Source organism: Camelina sativa, chromosome 11 (assembly GCF_030686135.1).
Source record: "Camelina sativa cultivar CO46 ecotype springtype chromosome 11, ASM3068613v1".
Taxonomy (NCBI): Eukaryota; Viridiplantae; Streptophyta; class Magnoliopsida; order Brassicales; family Brassicaceae; genus Camelina; species Camelina sativa.
This window is the reverse complement of record NC_141890.1, coordinates 39,726,050-39,747,693: the sequence shown is the minus strand read 5'-3', so window position 1 is coordinate 39,747,693 and position 21,644 is coordinate 39,726,050. Positions and strand designations below refer to the sequence as shown.

Here is a 21,644-nt window from a genome sequence, read left to right as displayed (position 1 = left end):
AGGCTTTGCCTTTACTATATATATGTAACCTCATTCGATTTATCAGTAATAAGAACAAGAGATTTACACCTTCAAATTCTCTAGTTTCATAACACGTTATCAGCACAATCATTCTAAAGATCCAGCTGAGTAAAACCCCATAAACCCTAAACCGCCGCCTCTCCTCTTTTGTTCTTCCCTGAACCCTACTTCCCATACTAGCTCACGATCAACCCCTGTTCGTGACTAGTCCTTGTTCAAGATCAGTTTAAGCAGCCTGTGCTTGTGATCAAAGTTCTATCCAAAGCAGTTCGAGGTCCGTGGTCCTGTACGTGAACGGTTTGGTTTCTGTTCGAGAGAAGGGCGCCGTTCGTGATCCTGTTCTTGATCGGTTCGTTGTCCAGTACCAGATCGAGGTTCGTGGTTCGTGATCAAGGGAAAATCTGAGGTCTTTAGCTCCCATATCAAAACCGGTCAACCCCTATTGGTGTTAAGGTAATATCGGACCTATTAGGACACATATAATCGAACCTGATCTTAAAACTATTGAACCCTAAACATGCAAGTACACAACTAACAAAGCTTAAGATATCTAAATCCTAAAAACTTTAAAAATCGGATTGTATGTTGTCTAGGGATTGTTAGATTTCTTGTAAATTGAATCAACTATATCATGATTAAAATTTGGTTGATAGTTATTGCTTGGTTGTTTGTTGTGTTGCATGCATCTTGAGTATTAAAATCGGATCATGTTAAGGGTGTTTAGAGAATCGATTATAGCATAGATTGTTTCTGTAAATTTTCGGTTGCATGAACCATAAAATCGAATCCATAGATCTGTTTCTAGGTTGTTAAAATTATTAGGATAATTTCCAAATAAAATGTAGTAATTATCCTAAAACTTAAAAATATTTCCCTTCAAAATATTCAATCTTAAGAAAAAGGAAATCCAATCTAGTAAAAGGAAAATTTCTAAAAATCAAAACAATTTAAGAAAAAGGAAATTGTTGCATGCTAGTATCTATCTAGGTTTGTTGTCTTGCATGCATGATTAAACCACGAAATTTGAATATAAGTATTGGGCATGGATCTGTCTCATTACCGCATGACCCTATGTATTTGGCATGGTTCAGTCTCATTACCGCATGTCCTATTAAGTGATTGCATGGATCAGTCTCATAATACCGCATGCTAATGAGCGGTTGTCTATTTATGTATTATGCAGATGGCAAGGCTTAACAATCTTGACTATGTTGCCTTGAATGCCTCTGGAGACAATTACCTGCAATGGGCATTGGACACAAAGATCATGCTGAAGTCAAAGGATTTATTTGAGTGCATTGAGGAAGGTTATGAACCATCTGATAAGCAAAAGTACAAGGCCATTATGCATATGCGCCATCACCTTGCTGAGAGTCTCAAGAATCAGTACCTCACCATAGAGTATCCACTTGACCTTTGGACAGAGCTGACAAGCAGATATGGACACCAAAAGACGGTGCTCCTACCAAAGGCTCAATTTGATTGGAAAAACCTAAGGATCCAGGACTACAAATCCGTGGATGAGTATAACTCAGAGCTTTTTAAGATTGTCTCAATCCTTAGGTTGTGTGGTACTGAGGTGACCGAGAAGGAGCTCAGAAAAGACATTCTCTACTTTTCACACTAACAACATACTGCTTCAGCAACAGTACCGTGAAAAGGGGTTTAAAACCTATGTAGACCTAATCTCGTGTTTGCTGCTAGCTGAGCAGAACAATGAGCTATTGATGATGAATAGTGCATTGAGACCTCCTGGTACAGCCCCATTACTAGAAGCTCACAAGGTTGACTTAGCAAAGAAAAATCCTCAAGAGCCTAAAGAGCCAAAGGAGACCAAGGAGTCTAACTATGTCCATAGGGACAACAGTGGCCGTGGCCGTGGAGGACGTGGTGGTTTTGTTCGTGGCACTTACCAAGGACATAAGTCCGGTAGTCAGGGCCGTGGTAACCGATCCGGTTTCGGCCGTGCTCGGGGTAGAGACCGTGGGGCATTCAAGCCACAGCCAAAGACCAAGTCCACTTGCCATAGATGTGGTTTAGAGAACCATTGGTTTAAGAATTGCAGAACTCCTAAGCATTTTGTTGATCTCTATCAAGAGAGCTTGATGAAAAATCCAGAGGCTAACCTGGTTCATCTCGATGGTGAAGATGATTTTGACCATGAGAAGGATGATCTATTTGATCATGAGACCTCCGATTCTTTAGGACAGGATATGTGAACTCAAAATGTTGTTTTGGTTTAATTTTTATGCTTTATGTTTTTGCATTTGATTGGATTATTTTTGTTGAATGATTATTTGGTTTAAATTGAAAGTTATTTCATTTCCTTCAATATATTGTTTAAAACAAAAATTATTGTCATTATAGAAATGGCTGAGGACAAAAGTGAACTTGTGGTGGATAGTGGATCCAGCCACACAATTTTGAAGGATAAGAGATACTTTATTAGTCTCATAATAAAAAATGCTAATGTTAGTACAATTGCGGGTATAGCAAGCCTTATAGAGGGCTACGGCCAAGCTCATATATTATTACTTAATGGCACACATCTTGAACTAAGTGATGCCTTGTATTCACCCAGCTCTAAGATAAGCTTATTGAGCTTTAAGGACATTCGATTGAATGGTTACCATGTTGAAACAAAGGGTGAAGGAGATAAAGAATTTCTATATATTAAAGAAATTATTCAAAGACATAAGAAAGTCCTAGAGACTATACCTGCACTAGCCACTGGTCTTTACCATGCTAAGATTAACATGATAGAATCTAACTTGGCAAATAATAAAATGTTCAATGAACAGTTCACACTATGGCATGACCGACTTGGCTATCCGGGTTCTAACATGATGCGTAAGCTTATTATGAATTCAAATGGGCACACTCTTAAAGAGAGAAAAGTTATCCCTAAGAATCTCACGTGTTTAGCATGTGCACAAGGGAAACTTATTATAAGGTCATCACCAGCAAAAGTACATAAAGAAACTTTGCATTTTCTGGAAAGGATACAAAGGGACATATGTGGACCTAAACACCCACCTTGTGGGACGTTTAGGTACTTTATGGTCCTTATTGATGCATCGACTAGATGGTCGCATGTTTTTTTGCTATCCACAAGGAACCTAGCATTTTCTAGGCTGTTGGCTCAAGTTATAAGACTAAGAGCACACTTTCCAGATTTTCCATTTAAGACTATACGTCTAGACAATGCTGGTGAATTTACATCCCAAGCGTTTAATGAATACTATATGTCCATGGGGTGAGTGTGGAACATCATGTGGCACATGTCCATACACAGAACGGATTAGCTGAATCCTTCATTAAACGTATTCAATTGATTGCTCGGCCATTGTTAATGAGGTCGAAGCTTCCTCTGTCGGCTTGGGGACACACAGTATTACATGCAGCAGAGCTTATACGCATTAGGCCATCTAGTGAACATAAGTATTCACCATCCCAACTATTAACGGGTCATGAGCCAGACATATCCCATCTCAAAACATTCGGGTGTGCCGTTTATGTACCGATTGCTCCACCACAGAGAACTAAGATGAGACTTCAAAGGAGGATGGGAATATATGTTGGATATGAGTCTCCCACCATTATTAAGTATCTTGAGCCAACTACAGGAGATTTATTTAAGGCTAGATACGCGGAATGTCAATTTACATAATCCGAATTTCCTATGTTGGGTGGAGAGACAAGCAAGCTGGTTAAAGAATTAACATGGAATCAAACATCTTTAAATTGGCAAGATCCTCGAACTCTAGCATGTGATGCAGAGGTTCAAAAGATTATTCATTTACAAAAGCTAGCTAATCAATTGCCAGATTCCTTTGCTGACCCAAAGAGAGTAACAAAATCGTACATACCAGCTTGTAATGCACCAATACGTATTGATGTTCAGAAGGAACACAATCAAGTTGCTACAGAGTCTAAGCCACGTTTAAAACGAGGTAGACCATTAGGTTCCAAAGATAAGAACCCTCGGAAATCTAAGAAAGGTGCAAATCAAACCGAGGTTAAGGAAATTACAGACATGGCCGCAGCAAATCCTAAGGTACCGAATGAGATTTGGGACGCTGAACCTCAAGGTCCTGAAGGTATTGATAATAATGAGATCTCAATCAATTATATCATGTCTGGAATTCAATGGAACCGTAAGAATGTCGACATTGATGAAGTATTTGCATATAAGGTAGCACTTGAAATAAATGAGGATCATGAACCCACGTCTATATTAGAGTGCACTCAAAGTAAAGATTGGCTAAAGTGGAAAGAAGCCATTGACGTGGAGTTAAACTCTTTGAAGAAGAGGAATGTGTTTGGTCCTATTTTAAGGACACCATTCAATATAAAACCAGTAGGACATAAGTGGGTCTTTGTAAGGAAGAGAAATGAGAGTAATGAAATCGTGAGATATAAGGCACGACTTGTAGCACAAGGATTCTCTCAAAGAACAAGAATAGATTATGAGGAGACATACTCCTCTGTGATGGATGCAATGACTTTTAGATATCTAATAAGTCTGGCTATAAGAGAAAAATTGGATTTGCGGTTAATGGATGTTGTAACTGCATACTTATATGGTCCACTGGATAATGAAATTTATATGAGATTACCAGAGGGTTTTGAGCTTAAAGATAAGAGTGGTTCTCGAGAACAGTACTGCATAAGGTTGAACAAATCCCTTTATGGACTGAAACAAAGTGGTCGAATGTGGAACAATAGACTAAGTGAGTACCTATCAAAAGAAGGCTATAAGAATGACCCAATCAGTCCATGTATTTTTATAAAGAAGTTTGCAAACAAAGGGTTTGTAATAATAGCAGTGTATTTGAATGATTTAAACATCCTTGGAACCTCTGGTGAAATTGCCCAAACAGTAGAATATCTCAAGGAAGAATTTGAAATGAAAGACCTAGGTAAGACTAAGTTCTGTTTGGGATTGCAGCTTGAGTACATTGATAATGGGATCCTTGTGCATCAAATGGCATATACAGAAAAGGTACTCAAGAGGTTTAATATGGACCAAGCTCACCCATTGACCAGCCCAATGGTTGTGAGGAGTCTTGATTTGGATAAAGATCCATTTGGTCCAAAGAAGGCCGATGAGGAAGTCCTCGGTCCTGAAGTGCCATACCTCAGTGCTATAGGAGCGTTAATGTTCTTGGCTATCCACACTAGACCGGACATATGTTTTGCCGTGAACCTCCTAGAAGATTTAGTTCTTGTCCGACTAAAAGGCACTGAAACGGTGTTAAACATGTTCTGCGTTACCTATAAAGGACGACACTAACTATAACAAGGAAGGTTTAGTTGGTTTTGCTGATGCAGGTTACTTATCGGATCCGCACAACTCAAGGTCCCAGACCGGTTATGTTTTTACTCACGGTGGTACGGCGATATCATGGTGTTCTATGAAGCAAAGCATTGTGGCCACTTCATCTAATCATGCGGAGATCCTAGCAATGCATGAAGCCGGACGTGAGTGTGTTTGGTTGAGGTCAATGACTCAACATATCAGGACAGATTGTGGCATGATCGACGATAAGGAAGCAACGGTCATATACAAAGACAATACGGCCTGCATTGCACAGCTCAAGGAAGGATACATCAAGGGAGATCGGACGAAGCACATCCTACCCAAGTTCTTCTTCACACATGAACTACAAAAGGCCGGAGAAGTTCAAGTGGTGCAAGTTCAATCATGTGACAACTCAACCGATCTCTTTACTAAGGCATTACTGACAACTACATTCAAGAAGCTCATGCACCAGATTGGAATGCGGAGGCTTAAGGACTTTAGGGATGCTTAGAACAGGGGGAGCAATGTGTGTTGTACTCTTTTTCCTTCACCATGGTTTTGTCCCATTGGATTTTCCTGGTAAGGTTTTAATGAGGCAACACCCCCAAGCGTATTGCATCGATCCCTTAGCATCGGTACGGTTATGTCATCCAAGGGAGAGTGTTGTAAAACACTTGGAGTGGATCTTCCATAACCGGTCTATACACGGTCCGTATAGGATCCATGTACGTCCAAGGCAATAAGGCCCGTTGGCCATCTCCTTTTCCTAGTCGGTTTTAGGCTTTGCCTTTACTATATATATGTAACCTCATTCGATTTATCAGTAATAAGAACAAGAGATTTACATCTTCAAATTCTCTAGTTTCATAACAATTACAACATTAAGAAAAATAAAAGAAAGAGGTTTCTTGGGAGAAAAATCAGACAACTCCTCAAATAACTGTACAGTTTAGATTTATTTTCATGAGAACGTTTTATGTCGGCAGTAAAACGCTCTTCAACATACTTCATCTCATCGCCATAAATTACTGAAACAAACCCGTATTGATAATTTATGATGATGATCACACCAAGAAAAATCCAACCGGCTGGTGCATCAGAATATAGACCGACGATCCCCCATGCCATCCCAAATATTGTTAAGCCAGAAATATACCAATTTCCGAAGCCATCCACGGGAAGAATTAACTGAAGCAATGAGATTGTAGCGAAGATGGAACAAAATATAAGAGCAGAAACATCCAACCGCTGCCACGTGTAACTGATGAGGAACATAGCTACACTAACAACGAATGGTAAAATGTTGATGAAGATTTTGTGGGCTTTGTAAGCCGGGTTTGGTAAATCTGAAGAGACAAAGCAACTAATCAACTTGCAAACGTAACAGTAGGCGCACAAGAACCCCAAATACCTAAATATAGCATAACTAAAACTCATTCCTTCTTTGTATGCAATCACAGAGTCCCATGCTCTCGCGAAGCCAAAGATGGAATTCAATGCAAAATCAAAAAATAATGCTCGTGTCTTCTTGTCGTTGACACCAACAATTTCAGTTGACCAATTAGACAACATTTTTGCGTTGAAGATAACTGGCATAGATATATTCTATACTATATACGTTTGTTGTGTTAATCTCTAAGCATTAATTAAAGTATATATAGAAGAGATCTTGTATTTAATTTGTTTATTTTTAATCTTTATTTAATATGAAAAAGATATGGTTGTATAACTTAAAATATTACAAGTAATGATAAATAATCTCTAATTTCTAACACTTGTACAAATAATATAATTTTACATATATTTTTTTTTAAAATTCAAATATATAAGGACAATTAACAAAAGTAGCACTAAAATATGTTTTTTTTTCAAGTCTAGCACCACATTTATAAAATTCCACTAATAGCACTTATATATATAAATCTAAATTAATTAAAATAGAGAAATAATTCTTTCTTCCTCAAAACACAACCGTTTGGCACTTCTTCTTCATCCTTTCTCAAAACAAAAATCGATCTGGTTCTGGAGGAACTTTTGTCGCCTCGTCGTTTCTCTCATCGCCTCATCGGATTCATGTTAATGCTGTCTCGTCACTGGTATATCACTGTTTCGCCGGAGAAAATAGTGATTTGTAAGATTCAATTAAAAATAAAGGAAAAAAAAAGACAAAGAAGAAAGAGAGATTTGAAAGCTAGATGGAGGTAAGCTAGTCTCTGATGCTCACGATTGTGGTTGTTGGGGATTATGCTTTTTGTGATTGAATTGAAGGGTGTGATTAATTTGTGAAAAATTCTCGTTGTGTGTCCTTTGTAAAATTGGGGATACATTCATCTCTCCAAAATTGAGTGTTGGTAAGAATCGGTGCTTTGAATATGTTGGGAATAAGGTTTTAATTGTTTATTGTACATTTTTATTACTCATTTCATGAATATTTTAGAAAAATTGAAACAAGATTCCAATTGGTAAGAATCGGTGCTTTGAGTTTGTTTGTTGTGTCGTATGTCTCCACTTTGATCTGTAGCAAAACACTTATTAGCACCTTTTGCATATTACTTTTTTAATGTGTCTTTACTTTTGTATTTCTATAGTCATAATTGAAGCTGTTTTTATGTTCATTCCATGATAATTTAGAGAAACTTGAGATGAAAAGTTTTGTCATTCTTATTGGCTTAACTGATAGGAATAACTCAAATTGATTTGGATCTAGTTTGAAATTCTGATATTGTATAAGTTTGCTTCTGATTACAAGGTAGACTAGTAGTAGTATTGCACTAGTTGTGGATTACAACTTTATTGTGCTCAAGATCAATGCATCTAATGCAAACATTATGTTTTTGGCTCTTATTATTGTGGTAACATTGGTAATTCAGGTGGTAACTTTGTAGAGATGCGGATTTGGTCAGAAAAACTGGAGTTGCAACAACACCCAAACATTCAGGAAGGATATCTCGAATTTCAGGAAGGCTTTCATGAAAAAAAAAAAAAAAAAACATACCATACACGCCCCCCACAAAGATTTGAAACCAAGACTTTGAGTATTGTACTAGTAAAGCAAACTTTTCATTCAAAGATTTTATAAAAATAGTTTTGATAAATCATAACCCTTAGTAGTATTAAAGCAAGTGTATGTATATTTCTCCTTTATGTTTTTCAATTTTTTGTAGTAATGTTGAGTTTTTATGTTGAACGTTTCCTTGTTTTATGATTTTTTTTTTTAATAAAATCATTATTCATAGATGCTCTCTTGCTCAATTCAAAGTTTTGTTGATAGCTCGCATAATCTCTTCTCATGTTCTTGTAACTTTAAAAATCATCATCCAACATCAATCATTCATTGAAAATTCAGGAAGGATTCTATGAAATTTAGGAAATATTTCTTAAATTCCAGGATGACCTTCATAAAAAACATGATATTGGTAAACACCTAGATATACACAAAAATGAACGTATTACCCCTCACTAATAGAGTAATCTTTCACATATTGAGGCAAAACACCAAAAAGAGTTTTAGAAACAGATTCATATAAATTTAGGAAAGATTTGATAATATTTAGAAATGACACCTTAAATTTCAGGATGACCTTCATAAAATATTTAGAAGACACAAACTTATTACTCTTATATATATAGATATATATTACTCTTATTCAGCATGTTCACAAAAATAAAATCAAATATTTACTCAATAAATGGAGTAATCTGTGATATCTTAAGACAAAAAAAAAAAATCCAAAAATTCATTTCTTTAGATGTAGGAAGAATTTCATAATGTTTAGAAAAACATCCTTGAAATTTAGGAAGGTTTTACTAAAATTTCAGAAGTCTCAAAAATGGTGATGATGAGAACCAGAATATCCTCCTTCACGGTACCTGTGTATTAAAATGCAATGACGGAGGATGTACTTGTGTCAAATCATGAATGAGCTCTTGATGTCAAGTTAAAGTATGTGAGACCATTTCTGATCCAGCTGAAGACACCTATGCTTGCATCTGGGCGTTCACTTGTTTTAGTTGCCTAAGAAGTAAGTTAATCCCAGCTTCAAGATCACTCTCTGTACCATCTAACTTTCTTAAAGCTTTTGTGGAAACAAGTCTATGATAAGAATGCATTTGCTCGTCGAGCTGAACTTCAATCTTTTTATCATGTGGGATTCACATGAAAAATACACAAAGACAGATTTGTTTGAAGTATAAGAAGGCGATCACATCTCAATTATATCCAATATAAAAGATAAATTCCCTAATTTGAATCAAATCCAAAAGGCAAAACCTGAAAACCCAAGTTTTAAGATAGATTTCAGACGCTACCAGCTTCATAAACGTGTTATTTAAATTGAAAGATTAATGAACCTGTTTCCATAAAGCATCCCAAGAGCTAGGCACATCCAGGGCTCCAAGAGAATCTGTTAAAAAAGTCTCTCCTTTTTTGTTACGTTTAGGAATGGTTCTAAGAGGAATAGTCACCTCAGTAGAATCTGTTAAAAAAGTCGTTTAGGAAGGTCTTCCTAATATTTACGGATCACTTCCTAAATTTTCAACAATGCTTCCTGAATTTTAGACAAGGCTTAATTCAATCAATATTTTTGTGAGAAACTATGATATTAACATTTTTTTTGGTCACCAAATAGTTTTCATTAAATAGAAATAGAGTTTAGACACAATAAGTCACAGGAGGCTAAAGCCTCTTTTGCTAACGAATCTGCCACATGATTGGCAAGACGAGGAATAAAATTGAAAGATATGGTATCGAAACTACTCCGAAGTTCTCGGATATCTTGTAAGAGTCCAAAGAGCTCGATGTGGAAGCCATCTCCATTTATCAGATTGATAAGGCTTTGACAGTCCGAGAAGAGTTGCAGCTCTGTTTTATTCAAAAGCAGAGAATGTTTCAAGGCCAGAAATACCGCCCACGCTTCCGCAATTAAGGCTGAGCCTATACTTTCTTTGTGGTCGGAGAAGCGTTCTTCATATGCGGAATCTGCGTTCACTACAAACCACCCAAAACCTCCATTACAGGTCGTGGAGTTCCATGCAACATCCACAAACACTTTGCAACTAGACGTTTGTACTGGTTGTTCCGGTTGATCTGTGATTAGCCGAGGGGTCGTCATCATATTTTGGGCTTCTTGCCATTCTCTCGCAGATTTTATCGCTCTTAGAAGAATGTCTGAAACAGGGATCTCTTTGTCCTCAAAAACTATGCTATCGCGGGCAAGCCATAGCTGCCAACAAATCCATGGGTACAACTCCCCCGTTGATACCCCCGACGGAGGTAGATTGCGCTTTTCCTTTGCTGAGGAGAGAAAATCTTCTATAGTTGTTGTGGAGCTTAGTTCCAGATGGAGAATGGGAGCCTTAAGCCACACCTCTTTAGCACGCCTGCAATGTAGAAGAAGGTGTGAGACTGATTCTGTTTCTCCACAACTCCGACATGTGACCTCTGCATTTAATCCCCGTCGAGCTAGTTGTTCTCCCACCGATAACGCATCAGACATAGCTTTCCACAAAAAGTTTTTAACTTTTGGAGAGGTATGAAGCTTCCACAGATGAGATTGCCAGTTGAAGTGTAAATCAACTTCTGGGATATCAAACGTGGAAGTTATACCATAACCAGAACTTGTGTACAAAACACTCTACAACCAGATGCACCAACTCATAGCATACGAGCTCATGTCTGCTAACGATGCCCCAGAGAGAGACCCCAAAGATTGGTAATGTCTTTTTCCTATTATTCAAAGTCTAAACATACACAATTGATGCTTTAACAACACTGTTCGTTGCCTCTCCCAGGATTCTTGAAGGAAGCAACGATGGTGGATCGACATGGTGTGTTTTGGACAAGCAAACTTGTCAGGTATTCGAGGAGAGGTTCCAACGCAAATCCTACAAAATAACAACACCTGGATTCCAAGCAAATCTTTTCAGGTATATGTTCAAGTTTTTGATAAGACAGTCCCATTTGCTTTTTTTTTTTTTTTTCCTAATGTCTTTATATTGCAGGTTCCGGTTTCTAAGTGTTAGAGACGTAAATTCGACCTCGAGACTACAACTAGGGAGCATCGATCTGTACAGAAGCCACCCGTAAAATCAAGGATGCAACATCAAATGTACTTTTTTTGTGTATCATATATAATTAATTCCAAAAACAACAGTTTGTTTGTCTTCACTTTCTGCAAATTGGCCTTTGTTGTATAATGAATGTGCATGTGAAAGCTAATGTTATGGTTATAAGTTATATAACATGTAACTTCATGAGACCAATTGTTGTGTGTTTGATGTCTCTTTAAGTAGCGTTATTGGTCAGGTTAACAAATTACCTCAACCAAAAGCTTTCATTTGGTACTAATTTTTTTTAACTATTCTCAGTGAATTCTAAACTGTGAATCGAAAATTTTGCATTATCATTTTTTTTCATAAATTTGCGAACTATTTGTGGAAGCTTTGTGATTTTTGCAATCTCAAAATGTTTTTCTTTTTTTCTTTTTAAGGAAAATAATGATATTCAAGAAAATATTTCGAATTATGTTGAATTATATATCCTCTAATTTCTAACAAACTCGAATTTACAAATGAAATAATCAAATCAAAACCACACACACAAGAAAAAAGAAAAAAAAAAATCAATTATTAAAAAAGTAAAACAATTATAATATCAACTCAAGTTAATTAATTAATTCAAAGAAATGTCATATGACTAAAAAAAAACAACAGAACTACAGAAGAGTCTCATTTAGAGTTTTGTGTCTTCCGATTGTTGTCTCTCTCCCCCTATCAATGGCGGAATCGCGTGATGATCTAGCTGAATCGCTACAAAACCTCTTCACAAGTGTATCAACCATGGTCAAATCCGAGCTCCAGGTCAACTTAACTTTTTACAGCTTTCTTTTTTAATCAATTTTTAAAAAAAAAAAAAAAAAAACAGATCTGAAAATGTTGGAAATGGATAAAAATAGGGAACGAACAACCATCTGGATTTATTGGAGAAGATGAATCTGAGAGTTGCGTCGGAGTACGATGATCTCGGTGACGTGGCATCTGGGCTGAGGGTTTTCGCGGAGCAGATGAAATCAAAAAGCGGTGGCTTTGATGAGTTTGTCGGACAAATTGACGCGATCGAGAAACAAGTGTCGGAGTTTGAAGCTGTGATCTCTGTTCTAGATCGCTATGTCTCTGTTCTCGAATCCAAAATTCGAACTGAGTATCGTCATCCTCATCATCGTCGCTCTAATGAATCTGTTGTTACTGATTAATTTTGATTCAATTTAGCACCATTGTAACCATACATCGTTTGTGGTATGCTACTGAGGTTCGAACGTATTTGGATTTAGCTAAAATTGAAGCTAGCTAGATAGATTTTGTCTCCATTATGTTTAAATTTAACGAAGGTAGTAATTAATTATAGAGACCTTAATTATATGAGAGATTTTCTTAATCAATCTGACTAAACTTGTTTTACTCAGTAAGTCAGTATCGATCTGAACCAAAGTACCAAACCATCGGTGGTGGTGGCTACTGGTTGGAGGCTTGTAGCGAGTAGGAGTGACTGAGTAGGAACAAAACTTCAATCCATCCCCAAACCGTTGGGTTAAGTTTTTTCTCAACACAAACAGTTTGGTTTAGGTTGGTTTCAAACCAAACCACAATTTTCTTAGGATGTCTAGTCTACTAAACAACCTTGAACAATAAACATAGTAGTACACTAGTTGTTTCGTCTATATATTTGAGCTGATATTCTTTTTTTTTTTTTTCATTTTAGTTTATGAGTGTGATTGATTACTCCGTAAAAGCGATACGTATTTAAAGCAGTATACCAAATATTTTGCATCGATTTCTTTTGTTATTCCATACATTTTCTAACTAGTTTATCTATAAAAGAACTATCTAACGAAGATGAGTTGTGTTTGTTATCCCTGTTAAACATACTAAAACCAAACAAACTATATCAAACCTAAAGTACCATTTTTTTTTGGGTCAACCAAAGTACATCAATTATTTAGAGTATAATACATCGGTGAAATACATAAACCTTTAAAAAAATATATAGTCATCATGGCTATAGCTTTTATAAAACCTAGTTGAAACTAGCTTTTTCTTGTAAAAAATTGTGACAATGTAATTATGTTATCTGTTTCAGAATTAAGCAATTTTACTAGCTTTATGCAATTATGCTAGCAGCATAGTTGTTGGAGATTTTGTTAATTTTGGATAATAATAGTGGACAATCCAGTTTATGGTTTGGTTCCGGTTCAATTTTTCGGTTTATATGTTCCTTTTTCTTTTTCTCTTTTTTTTTTGGTTAAAAAAGCTCTGATTCCATTGGGTTTAGTGAACTTGAGAGAGAGATTTACGAATACTCTCTCGTCTGATTGTTATCTGTCTCTCTCAAATTGGCTCGTCCTCTCCATTAGTTCCTCTCAAGTACCACGCAAGCTGCTTCGGTCTCTCTCTCTCTCTCTCTCTCTCGCTGCTCTTGTTTCTAAATTGTAAGCCTTCTTCAATTCCTTTTCCAATGTTTGTTTATAGATCTCAAAGTAGATCGGAATTGACTTTAAGAGATCGACAAAACCAGATCAGTTTAACCATAGTTGCTCCTCCCACTCTCTTGTAGGAACCTTTACCTAGACTACTTATGATATCATCGTAAAGTCTTAGCCTTTAGGATTCGTATTTACTTAGCAGAACCCAGTTATGGAATCATTGAATCAAAGTAAAAAATCCTGATGTGTTTCTGTGGAATTTTACTTCAAAATCAATACTTTTTAGGGTTTGTAATCTAACATGTACTCCATGGTGTCCAAGCTCGTCCCTTTTTCTTTTCTGTAATGTAAATTCCAATGTAAAGATTCGAAATTTATGTTGTTTCAGATTTTTGCTATCTTAAATGGGTTCTGTTGAGAAGAGATCAAAGGATGTCATGAGTGACATCCCAACCTTCAGTGCTGAGAATTTGCAGAACAATTTGAAAGTCATACAGAACAGGTTTTGTTTCAATACGATATCAGTATATCTCTCTCTTTTGTTTTCCTCGAAAAGATGATCGTTCTCGTCGTCCCTAATATTTTCTTGTTTTTACAGCCGGACGTTTCTGTCTATCATAGCTGGTGTCCTTGCAGGAATAATTGGATTCAATGGCTTGACTGGTTTTGTATTTTACTTTGTTGTGATGTTGATCACATCAGTTGGGCTCATGGCTAAGGCAGGGTTCTCAGCTGACTTGTACTTTGATTCGTTGAATCGGGTCCTTTTTGACGGCTTTCTTGGTGGCCTTATGGTATGCCATCGTTTCCTCTTCCTTACATTGTTTGTTGCTTTCCAAATACCACATCCTTAGATTCAACTATTTTTATGTGCACTATCAACCTGTTATGCTCATAATAATGATGGTGTTTTTTTTTTTTTTTTTGCAGTCGTTTGTGCTGTTCTGGACGTATCCTTAATCTCAACATCTGGTAGTCACACTTATAATATGAAAATGTGAAAAAGTAAATTGAAGGTTTGAGTAGCTTTATGAAAGAACATCCATGGTATGATATGATGTAGCTAATAATATATAGCTTCCTAGAAACATGTGATTAACCTAGAAATGGCCTTTTTGGTTTAGTAATCTTCGTATAGAGAAAATGTTTATGTGCACTCGAAAATAGTTCTCTCTTGCCTCTCTTTGTCCGAGTAGGTTTCCTTAATGATGGAGTAGATTTGCATATGACTTGGTGCACATATTCTGAGGGAACTTCAGCAGCAAATGAAGATGGTGAAACAAGACACAAGAGTGAGTTCGGGTTTGCAGCCTCTTCAAGTAACTGAATAGATTGGACAATGTTTCTCTGGTTCTCTCGTTGAACAACAGATTATGAGTTTGTATTACCTTTTTTTTGTTTCAAAGTTAACTGAGATCACATCACCTATGAAAACATTTAGATTGAGCAGTTTTAAGTATTTTTACGCTTTCCTCCAATTTTCAATGTTTCCATTGTTTTTTTGTTTTTCTGTTTTTTCTTTTGTTCACCGCATGTTTAAGTATACCGGAAGATGCCTACTGAGATAAGTTAATCCATAAAAAAAATTAGGACACTCTCAGTCGAGTTTGAAGCTCTTCTATGGGCAATGCAATGGGGATTGATTGTCTGATCAGCTTTTGGGATTGATTGCATGTAGTTAAACTAATTCGACCAGGTTTGGAACTCTAAAGTTGACCACTTCTTTTCCTATAAACAGTGTGGCTAGTCTCACCAACTCTAGTTGAGTAATAAAAATATGAGGTCAAACAGGAAAAATAAATACTATTAAACTCTCAAAATTACTGAACCGTTTACATAATGAATTCTCAGGATATATCAAAATTTTTAGGTCCTTAAAAAACCTATTCTCTAATTTTCAATCTCTAGTCATAATGATTTGTGAGTGATGATCCTAAAGAACTCATCATCGAGCTTTCTGTAAAACCCATCCTGAAGAGTTGGTTTCACAAATGTCGTGCATCACCTGCGGCAACACAGAGTCAGAGACTAAAACAAGAACACTTTTGGTCAAAACACAGAAAGTAGAAGAGAACTCAAGTGAAGACCTTTATGTATTCGTTGTTGGTGATTTCACGTGCAAGCTTGGTCCTGCCTACTGTAAATACTTGAGCCTTCATAAGCCTTGTTCCAGGTGGATTATCACGTAAGAGCTCAATCACCACGTCCCTGATGATAACGAACACAGTCATTAGAGTTTCCACAGAAACACAAAGAACCAATGTGAGTATGCTCCAACAAACAAGTAACCTCAAAGCATCATATTCTGGGTGGTCTGGAGACGACTTAGAGACAAAAGAGCCGTAAATGTCAACAGCCACATCACTTATAACTTCTCGGAGATTGTCTTGGTAAGCATCTACAGCTAACGCCACATTCACTGCCATGCCCGAATCAGCTTTTGGATTATTCGATGTCGAAACTGCAAGATCCCTAAGTCCTTGGCAGATTGTCTCGTAGCTGCACAAAAAAATCCGTTTCATATCCAATAATCTGAAATATTTCAAATTTCAGATAATTGAAAAGTATAATTCTAACGAATCTCACCTGCAAACTTTGTGAGTTTGAAACACCTTCTTTAAGGCCTTTGGTAACGCCCTTTGAAGTTCCGGTGGCATTTTTTGTCCGTCAGCACGAGGTATCGTATTTCTTGAACTTCCTCCTTTGTCAGAGAGGGTTGTTGGAACCTCCGGTTTAACTGTAACTGATGCATTTTTTCCAACAACATTCCTCCTGCTATTAGCTCTACTTTTTCCTCCTTGGGTACTCATTACTGACTCTAGCTTCTCTTTCTTTTCCGCAAGAAAATTATCTTGCTCCATAACAATCGCTGGGTAGGATTTTATGAATGAGACATCAGTGGGCTCTTTGAACTTCCAATCGTTTAGCAGAGGCCTTTCTTTGGCAAATGCAGTCAACATAGTTTTCGCCTTATCCTTAAGGCCACCCATCGCTTCAACCTCGGAGTACTTTATAGTTGTCTTCTTGCTGAACAGACACAGGAGATAATCCCTGGAAGCTCCTACAGGCCCGTCTAGTTTTAGTAGACTAGTTTTGGGAGTCCATAAACCTTGAACTAACCAGCCATATTCTTGGAGGGCCTCTAAGAAATCCTCGTCTGAGAACTCAGAGGCATAATGCTTAAGAACTCTGTATCGAAGCAGCGGTGGTCCCTGTTATGATAGAACGAGTTAGACAAATGGCTTATATTTTACTTAAAACTAAAAGAGCACAAACCATATAATTTTTCATCTTGAAAAACAGAAAAGAACAGGAAATTGTGATACATAATGCTGACTACAATAGCTACCAACCTCGCAGAGCAACTTTTGCACACGTTCTTTAAGTTGTAAGGAGAGCAAGACCCTGTAGGCAGAAGACTACACCTTAAAGAACATAATAAAAGGGTGCAAACGTTGACTAGATGACACATGAGACCAGACATTGGTAAAGCGACAGTGAATTTTCTTTTTGATGATATAGATGACAAATGTTAACTAGATGACCCTGATATATTATACCTTTTCGATGTTTCTTTCGATTCAGAGTTTTTGTTGCTTCCTCCACGGCACAGTTCATTGATATAAACGCCCCTTCAAGGAAATACAAGAGGATATTAAGAAAAAGAAAAAGTTTAAGGTAAGCAGGAAAACCCCAAAATCTCTAAGGCGAACTAAGTGAAAAGGAAGACATCATACGGGCTCATGTTGAAATCTAATGAAGAGTTCCCATTCGACATCATCCCGTTAAGATATTTGGAGCAACTTTCGGACTGAAGTCCATGATACGTGAGTGCAACCCAATTCTAAAGGAAGAAGAAAGATAGCAGCATAAGTTTACTAAGCCATATCCACCAACAAATCAAAGAAAAGATCACATAAAAGCTAAATAAAAGTCATACATCTTCATTATTTGGTTTCTGATCCGTCGAAGCCTGCACTCCTTTGTTCTGCCACAAATAGAATATATAGACTCAAGACTAGACTCACGTAAACGGTGGCATAAGCGTAGCCAAACTACTCAGGCAAATCTTTGACACAGAAAGAAGAAATGAAATAGAAATAAGACTGAGCAATAATGCTAAATCTTCAGCGCTTTAAAAATTGAACCAAAATCAATACACCTCAACTCTTTTGCAAATTTTGGATCATGATCTATACCTGTTTTTTGGATGTTCCGACAGATTCTTCAGTGGATTCTGCTTGTTTCTTTTTGCCGTCAGATGAAAGATACTGCATAGACGGTCGAAGCTGAGCAACAGCATGAACAGGGTTCAAGTGTAACTGCAAGTCAACAAGTCCAATTTAATAAGGTATCCAGTCCACATTCCACAACAATGTTATCAAGTTTTCGAAACGAGGAAAACAATACCTTATCACCTGAAAGAACCCCAACAGCATAATCCAACGTAGGAGGCTGCTTCCAAGTTGTTTTCAAGGTCTACCAAAATGAACAAATAAACCAGAGAAATGAAGTTGCATCACAAAGATCAAACTTAAATCAAGGTTGTAAATTAAAAAACCCTACCTGCGTAGTCATATTTACTCCAAACGTGGAGTCATAGTTCTTCGAATGAACATCCATAGACAAATCAATTTCCACTTGCGATGTAGAAGGATTCACTCTAACCTTAAAACACATAAATAAACGAAAAGATTAGAACCAAAACAAAAACGCAGATCAAGTAATAGCAATACACAAAGTAGAACACTCACTTCTTGGCATCTTTCATCCATTTCATATGGACGCCAAGACGGTCTTAGAGGGTATTGTAGAACATAAAGCTGTCACATTTAAGAAACACACACATTAATCAAAACTCCATAAACAATTAGCAAAACCAAAAATGTCGTTTGAAGAATCTAATCCAATACAGACCTGAGTATTAGCATCAATAGACGGTTTGAAGAAAACATCGATTTCACGAACAACAACATCTTCTTCTTCTTCATCATCTTCTTCCATTTTCTCCTCCTGTAATGGAAGCTGATCTTCCACAATCAACTCAGTTTCCATGATCTCCGGCTCTTTATCAACTTTTGGATCAATCTCCATTTTCACAGCACCATTATAGACCTCGGGTGGTTCAACCTTAGCAGCACCAGTGGACTTGGCATCAACGTCATGCTCACTCTTGCTCACAGACTCAGTTTGTGACGACGCCGGCTGCTCCGGTTTAGCTGCAGAAGGTTCCGGTTTAGGTTTCGGTTTAGTCTTCCCGGCACGGCCAGGTGCGAATCTACGGGTTTTAGCAACCTCCTTTGGCTTGGGTTCATCATCAAAGTCCATATTTTTTAGCTTTTCGCTTCCTGTGACAATTGCAATTTAGGGTTTTTATTCATCAAACGAAATAAATACCGATCAAACCCAATACGTAATCATAACAAAGATTCAAACTTTGTCTAAAACACACTATTTCCAAAACCAATACTTTCAGAAATCTTAATCGATAAATCTTGAACTGTTACGAACTGATAGAATCGGGAAGTGTGCAGAAGAAAGAAAGAGGGCAAAACCTGTAAATCAACAACAGAAGAGAAGATATAGTCACACTCCTCCGGGCAAAAGAGAAACGTCGGCGAAGAAAGTGAAAGACTGAAAAAAAAAAAAATTGAAACCTTTAAGGTTCGAACCGGAGATGTGAAAACAAAAACTCTATATAATATGAGGCGAAGCCTCCAACAGAGCTAGTAGACCTTTCAGGGTTTTTATGTAAACTATTATATTTATTGGTTATTCGACTAATCGGGGGTATTGATTGAATTGTAATATTATAACTTAGCTAGATAAGGGCCCGCACGATGTGCGGCTATTAAACTCGTTGATGAGAATAAATCCTAAACCCTAAACAATTTTATAAAAATATAAAAAGAAAATTTATTTCTTGAAGTAAATATATAAATAGTTTTAGTTAGAGAAAAAATCATATTTTTATTTACCTTCATACACATATTTATATTTTTATATTTCTAATATATTATAAAAAATTATTATAATAATCTAAAGCTAAATTATATCCCACCAAAACTTTTGCCAAATACTCATCATTAAAAATATTATTATTGTCAAATTTCAAAAACGTTTCACAAGTTATTACAACATATTTAGATGCAAAGAATTCATCAAAGCATTATATTATATAGTAACCACGTACAATTTTATTGTATATTTCTCCATTAAAAATATGCTCTTAAACTCTAAATTATTTTATTGTTAAAGTATGCTCTGTATCACCACTTATAAAATGTCTTTTAAACAAATCAAAAATAAATTTTATGTTGCTTGGCATAATTATAGTTCTTATAATTACTAAAATTGTTTTGTGACATAATTTCTTTAACCATGAATTTTTTTTACTCCAAAGATTTTTTGGATAAACAACTGGTGAAAATTATCTACTCTATTACAATGATTTTATGACCAACCCAATCAAAGTTGAGAAATTGAAAGAAAGTTAATACTATAACATACTAAAAAAAAATTGAATATTATAATCATGATTGTATATATAAAGTCTTAGAACTATGAACTCATCTCAAATATTCTTGAATCGTAAGTTCTCAACTTATTTCTACCCAAATCAAAAGTTCTCATATATTTCTTTATATACCTGGATTTAAATGGTTTAAGAACCAAATTCGAACCCCACATAAATCAGGTTTGAAACCAATTTTAAAACGGTTTACCGTTCCAACTTCCCAAATTAAAAAATCGCTTCTCAATTACTCAGTCAAGCAGCTCTTGTTTCAGTACCAGAATCATTGACATTATCCAGAAGAGAAAACTCTAGATTTTGACCAAATACATCAACCACCGACTAATCTTCGAAACTTATAACGCTACTAACTGTAGAATTACTTTTGGACCTTCATCAATGTCTCCATCCTCGATTAATTTAGCAGACTTTATATATTTTGATTCCATTTCATTGCATCTGATAGCTTTCATTGAAGAACTCGCACAAATAAAAGACCCAAAATAGATCGGCAAAATTATATCAGAAAAAAAAATCAAAGATTAAAGCTTTTGATATAAACATGTAAATTTTATGTAGATATAATGTTATTTTCTTAATTAGTTGTTCTTATTACGTTTCAAAAATAATAATTATTTTGACATAACATATGTTATATTTTTTAGATTTGGTATTCACTATTTCATGGAGTAATAATATACATGCTTAATGAATTATTTTTTTGTTTATACATATCAAAATCTAATTGAGAAAACACATATAATATAATTAGCTTACAATGGAAAATATACTAGTTTTGTCAATTTTCCTTTTTGATTTAGGAATTTTTTTTTAGATATAAAGATGTAAATTTTATGTAAATCTAATGTTATTGATATATCATGGTTTTTAGATGTTTTTAGCCATTATATAAGTCTTATTTATAGAGTCTTTTTGGTATTTTCAGAGTCTTTTGAGTCTTTATAGGATTTAGCATGGATGGGAACTTAATGGAGCTAAATAGGAAGATTTGGAGCTTAATCAAGCATTGAGGCTAAGCTGTGAAGTTGGGAGACAAGTTCAGAGACTTGCATCGGTCGATGCAAGTGATGGTGTCAATCGATGCATCATCCAACAGAAGAATCGGAAGTTTTTCGCACAAGTTTTGAAGCTTTACAAAGTTGCCCCAAAGTCTTCCATATTTGCATCATTAGTCCCTGAATGTTTTTAGGAATATAAATAGTATTTTTGGGTCATTGTTTAGACTTAAGTTATTTTTCAAGTTTTATTTTCTGCCACCTTTTGAGAGACAAGAACTCAGCCCTGTTGAGAGAAGCTTTTCTAAACT

The 21,644-nt window shown here is 36.0% G+C and overlaps 4 protein-coding genes, 2 long non-coding RNA genes and 1 pseudogene across 7 annotated transcripts; 4 read left to right on the top strand and 3 right to left on the bottom strand.

The window, feature by feature from the left end:
* The first annotated feature begins 1,204 nt into the window (after positions 1-1,204).
* LOC147935182 (uncharacterized) lies at positions 1,205-2,240 on the top strand (annotated as a pseudogene).
* A 4,755-nt stretch (positions 2,241-6,995) lies between these two features.
* LOC147935181 (uncharacterized) lies at positions 6,996-7,709 on the bottom strand. Its single transcript, XR_015571109.1, has 2 exons — positions 7,551-7,709; positions 6,996-7,430 (listed from the first exon to the last, which is right to left on the bottom strand). It is a non-coding gene; the product is annotated as an uncharacterized LOC147935181 (long non-coding RNA).
* On the top strand, positions 7,318-8,561 carry LOC104725452 (uncharacterized). The gene is made up of 2 exons (XR_757912.3): positions 7,318-7,527; positions 8,197-8,561. It is a non-coding gene; the product is annotated as an uncharacterized LOC104725452 (long non-coding RNA).
* Positions 8,562-9,304: 743 nt separating this feature from the next.
* Positions 9,305-10,821, bottom strand: LOC147935180 (uncharacterized). Its single transcript, XM_087472895.1, has 3 exons — positions 9,996-10,821; positions 9,677-9,801; positions 9,305-9,460 (listed from the first exon to the last, which is right to left on the bottom strand). Exons 1-3 carry the CDS (start codon positions 10,819-10,821, stop codon positions 9,305-9,307), a joined length of 1,107 nt encoding a protein of 368 aa, XP_087329021.1.
* Positions 10,822-12,003: 1,182 nt separating this feature from the next.
* Positions 12,004-12,688, top strand: LOC104725451 (biogenesis of lysosome-related organelles complex 1 subunit 2-like). Its single transcript, XM_010444120.2, has 2 exons — positions 12,004-12,184; positions 12,280-12,688. Exons 1-2 carry the CDS (start codon positions 12,017-12,019, stop codon positions 12,574-12,576), a joined length of 465 nt encoding a protein of 154 aa, XP_010442422.2. The 5' UTR covers positions 12,004-12,016; the 3' UTR covers positions 12,577-12,688.
* Positions 12,689-13,595: 907 nt separating this feature from the next.
* Positions 13,596-15,281, top strand: LOC104725450 (uncharacterized). Its single transcript, XM_010444119.3, has 5 exons — positions 13,596-13,809; positions 14,192-14,305; positions 14,402-14,597; positions 14,734-14,753; positions 15,021-15,281. Exons 2-5 carry the CDS (start codon positions 14,208-14,210, stop codon positions 15,049-15,051), a joined length of 345 nt encoding a protein of 114 aa, XP_010442421.1. The 5' UTR covers positions 13,596-13,809; positions 14,192-14,207; the 3' UTR covers positions 15,052-15,281.
* A 300-nt stretch (positions 15,282-15,581) lies between these two features.
* Positions 15,582-19,540, bottom strand: LOC104725449 (uncharacterized). Of its 2 annotated transcripts, none has more exons than XM_010444118.3 (14): positions 19,359-19,540; positions 18,721-19,151; positions 18,558-18,626; positions 18,370-18,471; positions 18,214-18,282; positions 18,003-18,125; positions 17,744-17,791; positions 17,541-17,647; positions 17,364-17,435; positions 17,157-17,208; positions 16,390-17,015; positions 16,093-16,302; positions 15,891-16,011; positions 15,582-15,808 (listed from the first exon to the last, which is right to left on the bottom strand). In XM_010444118.3, the coding sequence occupies exons 2-14, from the start codon at positions 19,129-19,131 to the stop codon at positions 15,749-15,751; spliced, it is 2,070 nt and encodes a 689-aa protein (XP_010442420.2). In that variant the 5' UTR covers positions 19,132-19,151; positions 19,359-19,540; the 3' UTR covers positions 15,582-15,748. The 2 variants fall into 2 exon arrangements, with proteins under 2 accessions (XP_010442420.2, XP_087328018.1); XM_087471892.1 differs by having other exon boundaries at positions 19,274-19,364.
* Between the last annotated feature and the right edge of the window lie 2,104 nt (positions 19,541-21,644).

Coding starts and splice junctions, on each gene's coding strand:
- LOC147935180 (XM_087472895.1), bottom strand. CDS start 10,821: ATGTCTGATGCGTTATCGGTGGGAGAACAACTAGCTCGACGGGGATTA. Junction 9,802..9,995: donor AAAAGAGGCTTTAGCCTCCT/GTGACTTATTGT, acceptor CTTTTTTAACAG/ATTCTACTGAGGTGACTATT. Junction 9,461..9,676: donor GGGATGCTTTATGGAAACAG/GTTCATTAATCT, acceptor CATGATAAAAAG/ATTGAAGTTCAGCTCGACGA.
- LOC104725450 (XM_010444119.3), top strand. CDS start 14,208: ATGGGTTCTGTTGAGAAGAGATCAAAGGATGTCATGAGTGACATCCCA. Junction 14,306..14,401: donor TTGAAAGTCATACAGAACAG/GTTTTGTTTCAA, acceptor TTGTTTTTACAG/CCGGACGTTTCTGTCTATCA. Junction 14,754..15,020: donor TCGTTTGTGCTGTTCTGGAC/GTATCCTTAATC, acceptor ATGATGGAGTAG/ATTTGCATATGACTTGGTGC.
- LOC104725449 (XM_010444118.3), bottom strand. CDS start 19,131: ATGGACTTTGATGATGAACCCAAGCCAAAGGAGGTTGCTAAAACCCGT. Junction 17,209..17,363: donor TCGAAAGAAACATCGAAAAG/GTATAATATATC, acceptor TTCTGCCTACAG/GGTCTTGCTCTCCTTACAAC. Junction 17,016..17,156: donor TGCAAAAGTTGCTCTGCGAG/GTTGGTAGCTAT, acceptor CTATCATAACAG/GGACCACCGCTGCTTCGATA.
- LOC104725451 (XM_010444120.2), top strand. CDS start 12,017: ATGACTAAAAAAAAACAACAGAACTACAGAAGAGTCTCATTTAGAGTT. Junction 12,185..12,279: donor TGGTCAAATCCGAGCTCCAG/GTCAACTTAACT, acceptor GGATAAAAATAG/GGAACGAACAACCATCTGGA.